This window comes from Hippocampus comes, unplaced genomic scaffold (assembly GCF_001891065.2).
Source record: "Hippocampus comes isolate QL1 unplaced genomic scaffold, H_comes_QL1_v1.1 scaffold242, whole genome shotgun sequence".
NCBI lineage: Eukaryota > Metazoa > Chordata > Actinopteri > Syngnathiformes > Syngnathidae > Hippocampus > Hippocampus comes.
In genome coordinates, this window is record NW_017805385.1 from 1,834,474 (window position 1) to 1,853,162 (window position 18,689).

Here is an 18,689-nt window from a genome sequence, read left to right on the forward strand (position 1 = left end):
GAGCCCGAGCCAATTTCGCTGGTGGAAAAAGAAAGGAGCGGTGCTAACCTGGGCGCGGGCCCGGAACGAGCACGAGCGCAAGCGCGGTGGAAAAGTGAATTGTGGTTCCGGTACTTGGCTAGAAAGTAAAAATGAAATAAGCCTCGGACACAGGCTTCACTAATAAACACCAAATTGGGTGCACATGTCGACCAGAACAGGAGATTCAAAAGGTCCCAAGAACCATTATTTCTTTTTATCTGCCTTGATGATTCTTTGACTTGAAATGATTTGATTTTTTCCATGAGTACTATTTCACAAAGATTTTGAGAAATCTTAAAAGAGAACACAGACCTTTACGAAGGCCGAGCAATAATGTCACAGCGACGTCTGCCGAGTTGGCCGTCACACTCCGGTCCTCCTGTAGGTGGAGCTAATGCACAACACAGACATCTTGACGACGACCAAACAACTGCAGAAGAAGAAGACATTCCAATAGAAACAACTGGCTCATGTGCTATACAAACTGCCGGCAGGTGTTTAAACACACGTGAGCAAAAGCTACGACAACTTAGCATCACGAATGAGTCGCAACAACCGCGTCACTGTGCGTCTAGTCGGCAGGAAGTCGGAGGAGAACGTTGCCAAATGAGAAAACAGGATTTCGGGCCAACGGTCCCGTGTCTCAAATTAGGCGCTTTGAAAACATCAACAAGAGAGGGACAGGAAATTGGACGCAAACAATACGCTTTGAAGACTTTGATGTCTTTTCATCTGTTGAACTGTGCTTTGTGCTGTCATGTGAAATCCGAGGGATGGTGACAATTCAACATTTTCCCATCCGCTAAGAAGGACATTTGAACTGAAGTTTTACAAGCAGTGCGATTCTCAACGCTTTGAATCAAAAGCACATGAAGTCGCAACAACCGCGTCGCTGTGCGTCTAGTCGGCAGGAAGTCGGAGGAGAACGTTGCCAAATGAGAAAACAGGATTTCGGGCCAACGGTCCCGTGTCTCAAATTAGGCGCTTTGAAAACATCAACAAGAGAGGGACAGGAAATTGGACGCAAACAATACGCTTTGAAGACTTTGATGTCTTTTCATCTGTTGAACTGTGCTTTGTGCTGTCATGTGAAATCCGAGGGATGGTGACAATTCAACATTTTCCCATCCGCTAAGAAGGACATTTGAACTGAAGTTTTACAAGCAGTGCGATTCTCAACGCTTTGAATCAAAAGCACATGAATGGATCGCTCTCCGCGCCATCTTACATAATATGCATGACATGTGACTTCAGATTTTTTTGCGCTCCATTGAAGACGGCCTACCCATAACCCAAGGCCCCGCCTGACCCCCCGTGCCCCCGTAGTAGACGGCCTTCAATCAAATACTGTCTGTCAAATGAAGGCAACCTATTAGCCTCCCCCCACTGCCCCCTCTCTTCTTTTTCTTCTTCTTGCCCCCCCCGCCCTTGTTAAGTGGACATGTGATCAGAAGTGCTGGCAGCCGCCGCCGCAGGCGTTTGCCCCGCAGTCGGCTCGCCGTGCCTTTGAGGCTCGTCGCTCCACAAGGTAAGCAAGCTCCGCGATGTCTTCACATGTCAACATGGCGCACTTTGACCTGCTTTTTGAATCACCTCGTGGACGCGTGCGTAGCATTGTAGATATGCTCACATTTTTGTCATCATCATTACTGTATATATATATGTAGATATATTTTTTTGCTTTTTGCGCAGATCGTGCAGCAGGTCACGTTGAACTTTGAACATTCATGCCATGGTGCACGTTGGGGCTATTATAAAGCGTGTGTGATAATATTAGATCGAATTTCCGTGCTGTACTATTTGGCAACGGCATCTGTCGGTCTGTGAAGCTAATGCTACGTCAATTTGTATTGTCTTGAAAATGTACCGCCATTTTAAAATTACACCCAGGAAATGTTCATTCAAAATATACTTCCCCTCTTTAGTTAAAATACTGATTTTATTCAAAAATGCTACTTTTAAAGATGTGTGTATATGCTCTTTAAAATTTGCACGTGTTTTACTGCGAATTTATTTTTTCCCCCAAATTGTGTGGAAAATCAGCAGCGCCACCGCCCAATACCTGTTTAGCTCATCCACATGTTTTATGAGCAGGCATGGAAGAGTCTCACAGGGCCCGCACCAGAAACTGAACAGGAAGTTGACCGTTTTGGTTTGAAGCATAGATATCTTGGACACAATGCAGTCTTCATTACTTTAGCAAACAAATGTTGAAAGAAGGCCATCTCCTGCTCTTCTTCCCAAGCCACCGCTCAAAATGTCATTTTCAACACTTGCTCTCCATGTTGGCACGTGGCAACCCTGAGAGGTTTGAGACTGGGCCACTTTTGCGTCGCCTCCATTGAAAACGATTCCATCGGATTTGTTCTTGACGCGCTGTGTTTTTGTGCGGAGTCTCGTGGTTAGCCGAAAGGTATGCGTGTCACCACCCACCACACAGATTGATTTGGGGCTGGTTCAAATACCACACGCACCTGTTGGGGTGATATTAGGAGATGGTTTGTGATTTCAATTCCTGTCTTACAGAAACCAAAGAGCTGGCAGACTGGCGACGCGGTGCCTCTGAGGGCCGAGTCACGAGAATGCAGGGCACCGTGACCGGCAAGGGGCTGGATCTCTCCAAGCTCACTTACGATGAGGCTGCACACGTGTGGCAAGTTGTTCAGCGGGATTTCGACCTGAGGAAGAAAGAGGAAGACAGGCTTGGGTAAGAAACTGGATCCAAATGCAGCGTTTTACCTCATCAAATTCCGATTGGAAAAGTCTTCGCTTGGAGTTTCTCATTCCGGAGGATTAACCTCCTCTCCAAATTGTATTGGAACAGTGAGGCCACTTGCTTCTGCATTCCAAATGGTCGGGTTGACGTTGACCACCTGGCGCGAGTGGAGGAGTTCAAATAACTTGGGTTCTTGTTCATGATGAAGGGATTAAATCGATTGATTGGTAAATCGCCCCAAGTGATGAGGTCTTTGCATCGGTCTGCAGTTGGTGAAGAAGTAACCAAGCTGCTTGATTTTCCGCCCTCATTTATGGTCACGAGTTGTGGGTTGTGCCCGAAAGAACGCCATTGTGGATACAAGCGGCCAGGTTGTCTGAGCTCTCCCCCCTAGCGAGGGGCTCAGAAACTCGGTCATCCGGGAAGGGGCTCAGATTGGAGTCACTGCTTCCCCACATTAAGAGTAGCCAGACGAAGCGATTTGGGCAACGAGATAGAATGCCTTTTTCAAGTCTCGCTGGTGAGGTGTTCCGGGCAAGGGGGGCCCTGGGGAAGACCGATTGACGTTGACCACCAGGCGCGAGTGGAGGAGTTCAAACAACTTGGGTTCTTGTTCATGATGAAGGATTAAATCGATTGATTGGTAAATCGTCCCAAGTGATGAGGTCTTTGCATCGGTCCGCAGTTGGTGAAGAAGTAACCGAGCTGCTTGATTTTCCGCCCTCATTTATGGTCACGAGTTGTGGGTTGTGCCCGAAAGAACGCCATTGTGGATACAAGCGGCCAGGTTGTCTGAGCTCTACCCCCTAGCGAGGGGCTCAGAAACTCGGTCATCCGGGAGGGGCTCAGATTGGAGTCACTGCTTCCCCACATTAAGAGTAGCCAGACGAAGCGATTTGGGCAACGAGATAGAATGCCTTTTTCAAGTCTCGCTGGTGAGGTGTTCCGGGCAAGGGGGGCCCTGGGGAAGACCGAGGACGTGCTGGAGAGACCGTGTCCCTTAGGCTGGCCTGGGAACATCTCAGGGTCCCCACGGAATGAAATGGATGAAGTGGCTAGGGAGAGAGAGAGAAGTCTTGGCTTTTCTGCTTTGGTTGCTGCCCACCAAAGCAACACCGGATACGCGGAAGAGGATGGGCGAAGTGAAACACTGGATGAGTTTCTTCGCTGGAAAGACTTGCGATGTTGCTCTCCCAAAAAAATGTCATTCTGAAAATTTGACTTGGAGTCCCAAATTGGAATCAGATGTCTGATCATCACGCCCATTTCCGCCGTCATATTTCCACGTGATGCTCGAGAGGCTCTGGTGGACTTTTTGGGAAATATGAATCTCAAGTCGCACAAATCTTTGGAAAGATCGAGCGAGACGTCAGTTCAGTGTACCTCAGAAATCCTTCTCGGCTTACTCGAGGAATAGAAGCTCAAGATGGTTGTCTGATCGTAAACTGCCTTTATTGACTTTTTGTTATAATTTCCTGGCTCGTCACACACGATCAGGAGGTCACGTCACTTTCTTATGTCACCACCAGAAGCTGATTTGTCACCATTTTGCTCACATTATCAATGTCTAGCCCGCCTGCAACTAAAAGCGCTTTGCAGTCTGCTTTGGATTGTACACAGAGACAAGAGTGGCGCACCTGGACAGTTTACGAAGTGAACTTTTTGCACTTTTCCATTCTGTGCGGAGAAGACAAGGGAGAGCATCACTTTGTCTGGGAACAATCTGTTGCTTAAGTCTTTACAGCTGTTTGAGTCTAAGTGAACGTTTGGCCGATGTCCTCAAATTCCGCAGGCTTGCCAGTGAAGGAAAAAAAAAAAAAAGGCGGGATGCCAACTTTTTTTGCCCCACAAACTGGTTGAATGTCAGACAATATTTTCAGGGACCGGCCTTGTGAAGGTGTGACAGATAAATACAACAAAATAATGTGATATAACCTGCATGAAAATGGTGGTGTTTTCGAAACATAATAATGAACACGAATCTTGACACGAGGAACGTACTATCTGGCCGCAATCCTATCTGGTCGCTATGGTAACATTTAAACCTGCCTTCAAAATAAGATACAGAGTGCATGAAAAATACGACTCACCATCGCCGCATATTATGCAGAGTGGGCTTGGTGCGTGGGAATCTCCTGTGGAGACAAATCCGTATTTTAACTAGGACTCCGGATATTGTCTATTAAATGTAGCCTTCTTTTTCTTGGAAGTCGTAGGCTCCTTTTCGGTCTCCTGGCTGGGCCTTTTCAACTTTCCAAAGACGTTAGTTTTTTTACTCATTTCAGCTAGCTCTTGGGTAACCTATCACGTGACTGAGAAGCGCTCCTTGACATCCGTCAAGAGTGACATACTGTAGACAGACATAACGGAGGTTCTGGTAATTTTTCAAAATAAAACATCTTTCAGAGTCTGAGATAAATCAAATGGAAGTAATGTAAATTATTTATTCTTTCTGTGCGGCCCGGGTTTTGGGGACCGCTGCTTTAAATCAAATATTAATGTTAGAAAGTGTTGAACTGGCGGTCCCTTCACTCCTGATATCAAATATTGAATCCAATTCAGAGGGTTACTTCTGGTGCCGAAATGCGCAAATGGCGCTCTTGGTGGTGCTGAGATCTAGAAACCAAAAATGGCCAACTTCCTGTTCGTACAGGTCCTGGAAAGTGAGTCGTTATTCCACCAAATTTTGTGCTGAGGCTGAGGAAATTATCCGCAAAAACGGTTGCTTCAAACAAAAATGGCCGACTTGCCATTCGGTTTCAGATCACCCAATTTCGTGTTGTTTTTTTTTTCACCCAAATTTCCTGAAAGCATTTCTTTTCAACGATATCTTAAAACACAGAAAGAAGCTGCCATTGATTCCCCTCGTTTTTATATTCACATCTTGTAAATGTTTACAAGCTTACCGCTGTATTCAACCACGCAATCATTCTCCTTAACTGCATCGGGCAGGCCGTTATTTCTCCCCAAAACTGATTCCCAAAAACATCAGAGAATGATTTGACCTCACGCCGTGAACATCAAGTGGCATAAATAATAAAGCCAATCAGATACTGGCCCGAACGGAATCGAATTGACTTGAAAACGAGTGCGAGCCAACTCACGACGAGAACAACCTCAGCCTGGAAACAAGATGTTGCTTGCCGCACGCATCTCATTTGAATAACTGAATCTTGTTTTGTTGACCGGATTTGTGCGGGATGTTTCAAATTAGGCCAGAGTTACAGGATGGTTCATGGCCAGCAGCCAAATCTGCTGAGGTTTAGCGGCATATTAACAAAGTAGTGTATTCCATTTAACCTATTGATCTGGACAATGATCTCATGATGCGTCCCCGAAAGGGAGCCGGAGTGAAAAACAAGCATCCTCTCATCCACTCCTCGCTGTCCTGCCAGATTCCGCCAAACAAGGCCATGTTTGATGTCTTGGACTGGTTGCCTGATTTCTTTCTTCTTCTTCTCTTCCTTCACTTTTACGGCCAGTACATTTTGAATGCGATATTTTCAAGATTATACGGCGCCCCGTATTAAAAGGCTTAGTGTCAGTTACGAGTGCTTGTTCTGTGTTAAACACGTACCCAAGACGCGCTGTATTATTGGACGCAGGCATGGTAAAACCTAGCTTAAAAAATACGATAGCATGCATGCACGCTAGCATCTGTTTTTAAAAATCAGCAGGAGCAAAACTGAGTTCGTTTGTACTTTATTGAAGTATTTAGCAACGTACTCACGTTATTTTTGGATCAATCCTCGTCCTCAAATCCACCCAAGTACTCATCTTCTGTCTGCGAAGTGAACAGCCGGGCGAGTTCACAATCAAACACGGCAGGTTCCCTCGCGTCCTTGTCAGAGTCACTCTCGTTGCCGCGCGGCTCCTCCGAAATGTTGCCAATCCATTCGCGAATTGTGGCATAACTCGCCCGGCGCTGCCTCACTGGCTAATGAAAGCCGCGTTTGCCATCGTTCGCAACTTGACTTTGGCCGTTTCAAGCGGACCCCATCATTGAAGTCACACAACAGCATTCACAGATTTTGGAACTCGGTGCGTACACAAGGCGAGCCGCATTATTAGGCGCCCCGTCCGTTACGGAGAAAATTTAAGGCCTTTAAAGTGCGCCTTTTGGTCGTGAAAATACGGTAATGTGCATCGTTTTGCTTCAGGTCGTGGCACAGAGTGCTGAAGTCATTCATAAAAGAAACAACGCCAAGTCAAACTAAGGGAAAGGAAGGATGTGTTTGTTTGAGTAGGACTTTTTCTTGAAGTCTCAAGACCTCGCAGTATAAAGCCTCACTGTAGCGCAAACAGCAACTTGCCAAACGCGCCTCGCAGTTATTTACTCAAAGTATTTGCGAGGTTCAAATGGATTAGATACAGTGAACATTGTCAGAGGCACAGCTCCATTTCTTTTTTTTTTTGAAGGGAAGAAAACAACTGGTAGACTTACAGTTTCATCCATACTACATAAAACATTAGCTTGAGACCCTTGTTTAGGATTTTTTTATTTCTGAAATGAAAGTCTTCTAAATGAGAATTCATATGCCTGATGTATTTATTTGTATAGTCTCTGTATCAATATCTTGCCATGGCGCGCACCATCTCGTTTGTTTCTTCGTTGGTATTATGACTATTAAACCAAATTTTGAGGGGGATGAACACCTTTGGAAATTCACCAAATTTTGAAAGAGTTTTCCACCCGTTTGTGTCCATATCAGGAGGCGGCCATTTTACCACTTGCTCTCGCCTGAACATGACATCGCAGTTGCTCAGGGCTCAGGTCGCGACCGATCCCGGCTTACCTGTTTTCTGAAGCCGAGCCACGATTGGTTGTTACCTGAGCCCGAGCGACTGTGATGTCATTTTCAGATGGGAAAATGGCCGCTCCCTGAGATGGACAGGAACGGGTGCATTTTACCGCTTAACTCATGCCGTGTTTAGACTCGTGGGGCTACACAGGATATATTGTCAAGAAATTTGGGGGGTTGACCTCCACTTTGAGTAAATATTCAATATTGCTTTGATGTTCTTCCCTTAGAGAGCTCAAGACCAAGATTGAGCAAGAAGACTGTAAAAGAGAGATGCTGGCCGACTGGGCGAATTTGACGCAGTCTCACTGCATTCGCTGTCTGAAAGCTTTCAAGTTCTTGGTGAACAAGAAGCGCCAGTGCCTGGACTGTCAACTGCCCATCTGCGGCTCCTGCAGCCATTACAACAAAAAGGAGCACGGCTGGGTGTGCGCTCCTTGTCACATGGCCAGGTAGGAAAGGTTGCCAAGTGAAGCCCTTTGTCGGGATAGAATTTAGTCACTTGCTGCCCCCCCCCAAGGACGACAATGGGATAATTGTCGTCTGTGCTCTGTTTCGATCCTGCAGTGTCGTTAAACATCATAAAAGCACAATTGCAAATGAAAGCTACCACTTCCTGTTGCGTTTCGGGCAAGAGTCCGACCAAAATTGTGGCGATGGGATAAACTGGAGCTGGTGGCTATTTTTCTCCAACTTCTCAAAACTTGCTGCTCGCGTTTAATGGCACAGACACTAAAAAACAGACAATTTAGCATTTTTCTCAAATGACCCTTTCAAACCAAAATGGCCCGGGGGCTCTCTTGAGTGTGTTTTGGGGAGTCGTGTTCGGCCCTCCTCGGGGCGGAGGGCGAACTTCACAGAGGTAACGTGTTTCTGGTGAGTCTTCTGTATGCGCCAGATGCATACGGGACAGCACAGCAAACATGTTCAGCGTGATTTCCGTTTTGTTTTTTTTAAATTTCTATTGGCTTCCAAGGCTGATCAGATCTCTGGAAAGTGTCAAGCTCATTTCAGATGAAGGATTACATACCACAGACATAAGCAGCATCAAATTTGAGCACAACAGCCGCACACGGCGCTTGCGGCCTTCTTCCGTTTGCTTGTTGACCCGTCGTTCTGTTTATTTGTGACCCCCTTGTGATTTCTCCGAAAGGGTCCTTAAGATTGGCAGCCTGGAATGGTACCACAAGAACATGCAAATGCGCTTTAAGCGTTTTGGCAGCGCCAAGGTGATGCGATCGCTCTTCAAGAGACTCCGTGGAAAACACGCATTCTCTTCTGATGATGATGATGACGACGACGCAAGTGAGTCATCGGATTTCTTGCCCTCGTGAAGGTCTCAGGTGGGCCGGAGCCACGCATTCCCAGCTGTCCGGGGCGACGCCCCAGACTGGTTGCGAGCCAATCGCGGGGGCGCCGTGAGAGTGAATTTGGTTTTGAGTGACACGCAGCTCATCGAATCGTTGTTGCAATGGCGGATCCATGTGAAAATGTGCAGGAAGTCAAATGAAAGCCTGGCGCTCTCAGCAAACACTTTTACGGCCTTTCAGCGCAGAGACTGAATCTCAGCAGCTGATTGGGAATATTTGGCAGTCAACAATGAAAATCTGTGCATTTTGGGAGGCGGAAAAGAAAACAGATGCGCCGCTCCGTGGGTGCCGTGAATCACCGGATCGAGCAGTTGTTTTCTTTCTATTATTGTAATTGTATCAATCAGCATCAATTTTTCTGCCACTTATCTTGTTCGGGGGTTCACGGGGGGAGCCGGAGCCTCTCCCGACTGCTCGCCAGTCGTAACAGTTTCTGCGTCACAGAGAATGATCCCACTTGTAGGGTTCAGTTTGGGATTGGGGTGTTTTTGTGTAGAACTGGGGGCTCTCCAAGCAGCTCTAAATGGAACATGTGAAGTTTTGTATGCTTCTGGGGAACGATCCAACCCTTTCTGCCCCACAGGACACCCATGGAACAGGGTTGAGCTCAACTGCTCTCCATTATTCTCCCCCGGATGTTCTTCTGTGGGCGAGCACACAAGATGTGGAGGGAGCCTGTTTTCACTCACACAACAAGACAACCCCGATGCGGGACATTATTTAACAGCTGGATGTAGAACTGTAACATCAAGTTGGCTAGTCGACGCCATGACAAATGGCGCAAAGTCAAATTCATTGGTGCATTTGTGAAGAAAGCCTTGAGCCGTACATCCTTCCAGGTAAATCCCAGACAAAAAAAAAAATCCTAATTGGGGTTTAATGGTGCTGCTCAAGGAGCTAAACCCCCCCCCAAAAAAAACGATGTGATTTGCGTGAGCGTCTTCAATCTTGTGACATGGAGTTGGGGTTTTTGGGGATAATATGTCATACATTAGCGGTCTGCCAAATCTGTGATGGGATTTAATCTTTTCCATCTTTCCCCGTCTCCCCCTTTCTGGCTCCTCGCAGCTGCAAGCCACAGTTTTTGTGGGGTCGCTGTCAGCTTTTTTTTCCCCGTCCTTTGGAAAGATCGCATGTTCTTGCCACTCGGGACCAACCGGTGGTGGGAATTTATGATGTACAAACACTTGCTTATTGTTCGTAAGTAAGAGTTTTCACCTACTGCGTATGTACTTCAGTATTTGTCTGCAGATGATGACAGAATGTTAAGAAAGACACACGATGAAGCAGAGTCGATTGTGGTTGGGATCCTCAGTGACTGAGATCTGCAGAATTTATGGCTCTGGTGTCTTTACTACTACGTCAGCAGCGTGCGAGAACTTTTGCCGATTGGACAACGCGGCAGCTGTGATTTGTTCACCCTCTCTCCACTCGGTGGCGACGAACTTGTGGAAGCCTCGCCAAATATATCCTCACGCCCCAGCGTGTAAATCAAGTCTCCTTGTGAGATCATCGATACGCGAGTGAATTGTGCAGATGCAGCTGTGTGCCGGTACCGCTCGGGACTGAGTCACACGGTCGGGAAAAAGGATGCGGAGCGAGCGCCGGTTGGCAGGGCTTTGCTCAGCCAGCGGACCTTGTGATCGTCCAGTCACATGTCTGCTGAGGAATGATACGATCTGCTCCCAGAAGAAAGCTCAACTTCGCTAATGTTTGTTTGGATGAAATCGGTTCCGGAGTGAAGTGGCTCCAAAATGCAAAACAACTAATGACATGGAATCCAATTAGATTTCCCCCAAAATAAATATTCAGTGCTGACCGGCCGGTCGGCAGCAGACATTCATGTGACTGCGGGGATTAAATGCAACTTGCATGACTTCACACGGGTTTGCCGCGCCTGTGGGCCGTCTGCTTTCTTTTGTGGTCCTTGGGGCTCCAAAAGCTTGCAGGGTGTCGTCTTATAGCAGCACGCTGTGCTTTTCATGTGCATTTTGTTGTCTAAATTGTCCGCAAAGGAGATTTTTGGAGCAGGCGGCGTTAAAACGGTTCGCTTGCCTGCCTCGCCGTTCTGAGGCCGTGGGTTCAAATCTCTGCCCTTGCCTTCCTCTGTCGTGGAGTCTGCACTCGGGCACGTTCCAAAAGTATGCGCGTCAGATTGAGGAAATTCTGTGAACTGCCCAAATGCGTGAAAGGGAGTGTGAGTGGTTGCTTCCGCGGATTGACTGGTGACCTGTCCAGGGTTCTCTCGTCACAACAACAGCTGGGAGGGGCTCCAGCTCTCCCTCAACCCAAATGAGGCCAAGTGCTGTCGAAAGTCAATGTGAAGTTGGTTGTTTGTTTTCCCCGCAGAGCATCACAAATACGACACGCAGAGCAACCCTGAAGTCCACAGTAAGTCATCTACGTACTCCAAAGCCTCCCTAAAAAATTGTTTGTAAATTTTTGAAGGAGACACGTCACACAATTTTGGTTCACAATTTCATATCGCTCGCTGACCCACGCCACTCGTCTTTTGTTCTGATGACGGCCGGAGGCGGAGCAAGGACGACTCGGTCTTGCCAACTTTGCAACTTTGTCCCGAGCTTTAGCGTTCGTTTTGACATAAAGTCTTTGAAAGACAAACCTGACTTTATGATTCTGCTACCAAATTTTAACCTTGTATAGTAGACGGATGGATGACATAAAGTGACAAAACGTCTGATTTTTGCTCAGCACTTGTGGATGTAGCATACGGCAAAGTTTCATGACTCACCAAAAGTCCACCCCACAACGTCGGCGCTTGACCAAAAACTCCCCGCTGTCAAAAATGTATCCATGCATTGATGACATATTTTCTCCACCAGCTCTTGGATGTGAAGACAGTTGTACGGTTTCACAACACTATAATCAGGTACAGTACATGACCCCGGAATCTTGGAAGTCGTCATGGTGGAGCTCTTGCATTTCGTTTATTTTGGAACATCGTAAAAACTTTCTTCATTATTTGTTTATTTTCTGCTCTCGCCAGATGAAAAAAAACAGAAGGCGTCTTACCGTCGACCCCATCGATTTTGGCTTGCGCTGTGACTATTTCGCCGAATCGAGACGATACTCTCACCAGGTATGCGCCGTGCAACCAAACTTTCTTCCAAAATGGCTTCAAAACAAAATGGCTGCCCTTCAGTTCAATTACAGACGTTCCCTTTAGACTTTTACTTGTTTTACGTGTAGTTGCCACGCAAGTTGAAAAATGAAATTCAAGAATTTCATCTCTCAGTGACGACTTCTTATAGATTCCGGCGCCTGATGAAATCATGTTGATGAATCTGGGCAGAAGGGAGTCCGACATGGCTTCTGTTTTCCAACAATTCTTGAAAGACCAACGCAAAGTTCCGGATGTTGGGTCTGTTCCTAGCTTGACTCCACAACAAGGTACAGTAAAGAATCAGAGAAAATTGTGGGATGAAAACATCTTTGGTTATGATTTGGATTTCTACATAAGGCCATGATTTTTTGTTTGTTTGTTTTTTTTTTGCATAGATGACCTTGTGTACTCAGACAACCGAACGGTTCAGTCTTGCTGCATGTCCGGGCTCAGCTACTCTTCTTGTGGCAGCGGGAGTGCCGGGGGACCCCGGGGGGGAGGCAGCAGCTACTTCCTGGGCCCTGATGATGATGATGATGATGATGATGACTCAGAGGAGGACGATGATCTGAGACGGGCCTTTCCGGTCTACCGTGCTCATTTGGGACCCCGTGACGATGTGTCCCAGGAGAGCCTCAACTACCCCAACCAGCCGCCACAGGTCAATTGTCCTTCACGATCCTTCCATCTGTTATCTATCCCGCGTGTCCTGAGCAGAGTTCAACTGGAGCCTTGGTCGTCCACACTCGCATCGCACCTCAAGGAGAATTTTGAGTCCCATTCACACTTAGATTCACACAGATGGAAATTGTAAAGTCTTCAATTCGAAAAACTTTTTACGGGGATGTAAGAGGAAAACCCCCGTTTTCCGAGAAAAGGGCCTCACGTTAGCGCAGCCAGGCCTTCTTTCTGCAATGCATGTCTTGTGTCATGGTCAATTCGTCTCACAGCGAGCCTCGCGGCACAAAGGGAACACAAACCGATAGCAGAGCAGATGTCAATCGTCAGAGATGGTTCCGATGGCTCCCAATGGCTGCAGTTTATGTTTGTACTCAAACGACCTCTCTGAATTCAAGCCATGGGAAGATAAGCTCAGAGTAACAATAGAACAATATTGAACCTGTACAATTTGAGAATGTGGACGTCGGAGCACTCGGAAAAAAGCCCGGGCAAATACTTTGCACCGTGCGGCCACTATTTATGTTGGTCCTTCATCATCTTGTCTCACAGATCACTGACCTGAACCGACGAATGTCAGCCATCGAGAACCTTTTAAGCCGCCTGCAGATCACTCTGACCTCCTCCCAGGTAAATAGGATGTCGCGGTTCTCTCAAAAACAACCATCCTCTTGATACGTATGCCGTGGCTACCCACCCGAAAGGCATCTGACGCTTGTTCCTGCAGGACATGGAGACTCCTGGTGGCCGAGAGAGCACCTCTCCTCTCTGCGGGTGGGAAGACGTGGACGTGGAGGAGCATCAACTGAGACGAAAGCTGATTGCAATGGCAGGCGACATAAGCGACCACAGCCTGAGTTCCGACGAGGCGGAGTCCAACCGGTCGCTCTCCTCTCAAGAGATCTCCGCGGCAGCGTCGATGACAAGTCGGGAGGCAGACAAAATGTTGACCAGAGTACCTCGCAGATCCACTCCCGGAAGAAGCAACTCTCAGAAGGTAGGGTGCGTGTGGACCAAAGCTCGATTCCAAAAAGTTGAGTAGGGAAAGCGTATGCCAGTCTTACCCCTCCAAAAAGGCTCTCTTGGCGGGCCATCTTGAATCAGGGGGTCCTGTCTCCCATCAGTATTTCACTCTGAAGTAGTGATCTTTAGAAACACCCGCATTTTAGCAATGTTTTCAAGAGGCTTTCGTTGAAATCTGCAGAAAGATGATGTTCGATTTATCTCTGAGTGGATCCCACAATCTTCCCCAGGATTAAACACAGGAACAGCCGGACGTTTGTATGCACTCCACTTAAATGTGTCTTTCGTTTCCTTCTGCTTTCTAATGCAATACAAATAAACGCTCCTCAGGGAGTCATGAATAAGCAATCAATGAGCACGTCAATGAACAGAAATACAACACAACACAAGAACACATTAAAACTGACGAATGAGGTTGTTGATAGCCGTTAGGATTTTGGCTAACGACGATCGCTACTCCTACAGCGCGTGCCTGATGAATGACAGCGCCAACTCCTGCTTGATTCGCATCAACGCTGCTCGGATAAGCAAAAGCCAGAATTTGAGGCTGACATTAGTTTTTTTTTTTTCCCTTTTATTTTCAGGAATGCCTCTGACATTTTTAGGCATTCTTTCAAACCGAGCGTATGGAAAGTTTTCCTTATGCTCTTTTATTGTGATCCGATTTATTGTGACCTAAGAAGGTGTACTCCCTGGGAGGGTCAGGGTTCGGGTCAGTCCAACGCATCATCACTGGTAATGTCATCGGTCAAGTATAGCGTGACTATATAAGATGTGGTCATCAGTGCAGCGCTGGACTGTTGAATGCTTGCCATCCACAGCCACGGATTCGAATCATCTCACACGAGTAGGAAAAGAAGTGGCAGAAGAGGCTTCAACCACCCAGATTCGATTGGGTGGTCTGGCATGACTTTGCGCGCTGTTTTACATTTTTTTTTTTCTTGCTAGTAAAATGGGGGGGCGCCCCAGTAGCCTTCCATTTTGGACAGGAGTCATCGATCAACTTATGGTATACATTTCACTCTGTACATTAGGATAAGTGCAGCGTGTCATGAAAGGAGGGAAACATCAATCCTTCGAACAGAACACTAATGAAAGCCAGGACAGCAGTTGGTGCTATGACAGCTTTATGGCGATGCTACTTGACACTTCCCCAACGAGAGGCGCTTTCTTTTCATTTTACACGACATGACAACATAAGGGTTAAACTTTGCTACTGCCTCACCGCTAGATTGTTCCCACTACCGTTCGGAGCTCTAATTGGTTGTGGAACAGGCTTCTTCCAGACCTCCCGGGATGAATGTTCCACTACAGGCAAACGTGTCAGGCAGGGCCGAACGCAAAAGCGAGGCGCACTAAACCAAATCGTCCAAACTGTTTCACATGTCAGTTTTTGGGTTTTTTTTTCTGGCTCGAATTGAGAACGAGGTGCTACCATCCTGACCATGCGCCATGACATGCATGTCTTCTTCAAACTTGCATTATAAAGGCCTCTTCTCAGAGCCCACAAACTCTTGGGTAAGGATTCATAAAGTGAACTCAGAAGTTCTGCAAGGTGAAAAAAAAAAAAAGATGTTGATATTATAACATTTATTGACATGACGTTATCATTCCCATATTGATCGTGCATCGGGAGTGCGGAAACGGAGGCGTACCGGAGCTCGGCGAAGGAGGAAGTGAGCCGTTGCTTCAGGTCTTTCCTGTGTTGCTATGGCGCCTCCGTAGTGGCGGAACGCCGCAACTGCAATTAAAATACAAAGCTACCGCAGAGGGACATGAATCCCTCAATCAGCACAACTGGAGCTTTACGCCGTGTTGAGCGATATCAGTCGATCTGGCTCAGGGGGAGGGTCGCAAAATTAGCTGGAGGCCGTCGCTCCACAATTTTGAACGCAGGGGAAAAAAAACTTTGATGTTTACCGCAATTAACGTGTCCAGCAATATATGGATTTATCCTCTAGTTGTATTTGTCTGTCTTTGGTTTCTTCAGAAAGACCGTTCAATCGAAAGCCTGCAGGATAAATGGCAAGGGGAAGGCTCAAAATCAAGCTTCCAAGGTTCGACGGCTTTACTCTTTGAGCTGGAGGACAAGATCGCCCAAGCCGCCGCCGACGTGCAGAACGCCCAGACTCAGGTGAGGAAAACGTTGACCTCGCGCTGTCTTTTCCCACCTCCAAGCACGGCATTTCCAATCTTTCTTTCTCTTCTAAGGTGTCGTACATTGAGAATCGGATTGCCGCTCTCAACTCCGGCGGCATGCCGGTGGAACAAAGACGAAAGGTAATGACTTGGAATTTCGGTGGCATTCGAAAGAGACAAGATTGCGGCACCAACTGTTTGGTCCGAGAGTAATGATTGGTCTGTACTTGTACACAATAGCAAATTATAGTGCAAAACCAAAAGGCCCTTTATGGGCCCCGGTTGACAATAAACAACATTCATCATTGTCGTCTTTCAGACCGGAGCAACGTTTGTCAAGCAGACTTCTTTCACTGACGTTCCTTATGTGGCTGGCTTTACAACGCTATCTTTTTTTCTCCCAGTAACTCCCCAAACGTTTGCTATTGTTTGCTTCCATCTACTGGAGAAGCAACTGCCTCATAGATGCTGCCGCTCCACATTCCCTGCTTGAGATTGTTTATCTTGTCATTGTTGTTTGTCTCTTTTTTTTTCCCTTTCTGTCCTGCAGGAAACGTTCGTGAAACAGGACTCACAAGGAGAAGACGAAGTCTGATGTGAGATTTTCATGCAAAGACAATCAATCGGACAATGACTTGTCCTGTTTTGGTTGTTTCTCACGTACATCTTTACACCAAAAAATGTTCAGGGATTAATGTGACCCGAGTTTGATCCTGAAACATTTTTACATTTCGGTTGGCCCCTCTGTGGACAACATATTTGATACATTGCAGTATGTTAACGCCTCAAAAATGATAAGAATGGAAAAAAATATATTTGCTTCTAACTTTTAACCAATATAGAATGCATTGTACTGACATTCCTCTTTATTTTGGGAGTTCCTATACTCTATATGCACTTTAACATCAATGTATGCCATTTTTAAAGTCACTGATTTGGAGTCATTTTAGGTTTTAACATTCCTTGTCTTTTTGGTCTTGATAGAATGATCATCAAATCATTTTCTCTTCAATCTATTTGCGACAGATGTGACCTAATAAAGAGCTTCTTCCATGATTATCGGCCCGCGTTCTGGTTTTGCTGTGTTGTCGCGGCGGCGGTTCGCTTCCCACGGTTCATCGCCACGAAGGCCTTTTCACTGTTTTCTGAGAAAAATCTGCTCGCTATAATGAAGTTTACGTTATGAAGGCGTTGTCGGCAAAATCGGCAAATGGAAAATGAATGTCGTGAAATCGGGACTTTGAAAGGTGAACGTGATAGCGGTGAAAACGGAAACGGGGCACGTTGAAACGAGGTCCGACTGTACTTCTAATACCTACCTGCTCCTCCTCCTACTACAATTTCATAAAACTATTAATACTACTGCTCATACTCTCTAGTACGGCTAACCCAACTAATTCCAAAGGCTACTCTGACTATTATTGCTGCGACTCGTAGTTGTACTTCGACTTCTACCCCGCCTTTATGACCTCCTACTAACTACTTCTCTGTATTACTGCTACTGCATGTCCATTGTGCGTGCATTTAAAGGCGGGGGTGGAGTAAATCCCAAGTATTCCTTGGCAGCTGCAGGACGCTGCTTCCCATGACCTCAGTGAGGTTTACAAGTCCCCGTGTGCTCGTCTTCTCCAGTGAACTGCTACTCTTATCTAAACACAGAGAGGAGAGTGGAGAGAAGGAACGTACTGGAAGAGGTGCCGGTGCCGGTACCACACGTTGCTTTTGACTACACGTCAATAGATGCACCACTAAAAGTCTTGTCCATTGTTCTCGCGACATGGCATCATCTCTTTATTCCGGCATTTGTATGGTCAGAACAAGGTTGTCATCCAAGTTTTTAGAGTTCAATCATGTGAAATCCACCAGTGCACTAGTACAGTTTTTCCACCGCTCGTGTGCATGTTTGCTTTTATTTTTCATCTGCTCAACATAAATGACCTTTACTCTCCTGGAAACATCATCTTCACTAAGGAATGTAGAGTGTGTTTATGTTGATATCTTTTTAGACGATTGGAGCACATTCAACACAAACACTGCCTCAATTCATCATTAAAATAATCACACATGCACGTAAACATGCCACATTGCTCAGTCTGCGTAATGTTCCTCCTTTCGAGCTGCACATGTACGGCGTGTATTTTGCCAGAATCAAGCAGCCCAATTGCACAAAATTGCCTGAATCAAGCAAGAAGTGTAATTGCACAAAATGGACACTTGAGGGCGCCATTGCCTTCATATTACACGGACTTGCTCCAATACAAAATGCACTTCAAATAATTCACGTCAGATAAAATGATTAGGTCTCTTTTTAGGTAATAATGGCCACAATTAAATGATACTGGCAGATAGGTATCAATTGTTGCAGTTTTGGATCACTGTATCTTTAAATAAAGAGTACGTCTTATTTTAGAAGTTGGTGGCAATTGGTTTTAAAAATAGAAGGGGGCGTTGCGTTCAAATGCCGTGCGAAATATCACTGGGCTTCACGAATCACCTTCGCGTACATTCGTGTACTAATTGTGACGCCAATCAATACACACGTGTTGTCTCATGAAATTCAATACTGCAAATGAACGGACTGAAATGTTTAAACTGCACTACACAAGAGTGTCAAAAGTGAAATTGTGACGTGCTCATTGATCAACGTTCTCTTGAACGTCGCCGCGTGTTGAGCAAGTGCGTCGCGTGTCGTTAGTTCCGTCAAACCATCGACACAGTCGACATATTCCCACGTCCGGTGAAGGCAGCGTCACTGAGTTGACGATTGCAAGTGAAGTTCGTCCCCGCTACCGAGCGTCGACATATTCCCACGTCCA

General features: G+C 46.4%; 1 protein-coding gene across 2 annotated transcripts; it reads left to right on the forward strand.

Moving 5' to 3' along the window:
* The first annotated feature begins 900 nt into the window (after positions 1-900).
* Positions 901-16,930, forward strand: LOC109517650 (melanophilin-like). 2 transcript variants are annotated; one of them, XM_019872955.1, is made up of 14 exons: positions 901-1,549; positions 2,548-2,728; positions 7,770-7,991; positions 8,693-8,844; positions 11,259-11,300; positions 11,753-11,799; positions 11,917-12,009; positions 12,182-12,320; positions 12,429-12,694; positions 13,264-13,341; positions 13,439-13,708; positions 15,725-15,868; positions 15,946-16,014; positions 16,424-16,930. In XM_019872955.1, the coding sequence occupies exons 2-14, from the start codon at positions 2,604-2,606 to the stop codon at positions 16,466-16,468; spliced, it is 1,692 nt and encodes a 563-aa protein (XP_019728514.1). In that variant the 5' UTR covers positions 901-1,549; positions 2,548-2,603; the 3' UTR covers positions 16,469-16,930. The 2 variants fall into 2 exon arrangements, with proteins under 2 accessions (XP_019728514.1, XP_019728513.1); XM_019872954.1 differs by lacking the exon at positions 901-1,549 and having other exon boundaries at positions 2,025-2,728.
* Positions 16,931-18,689: the final 1,759 nt, after the last annotated feature.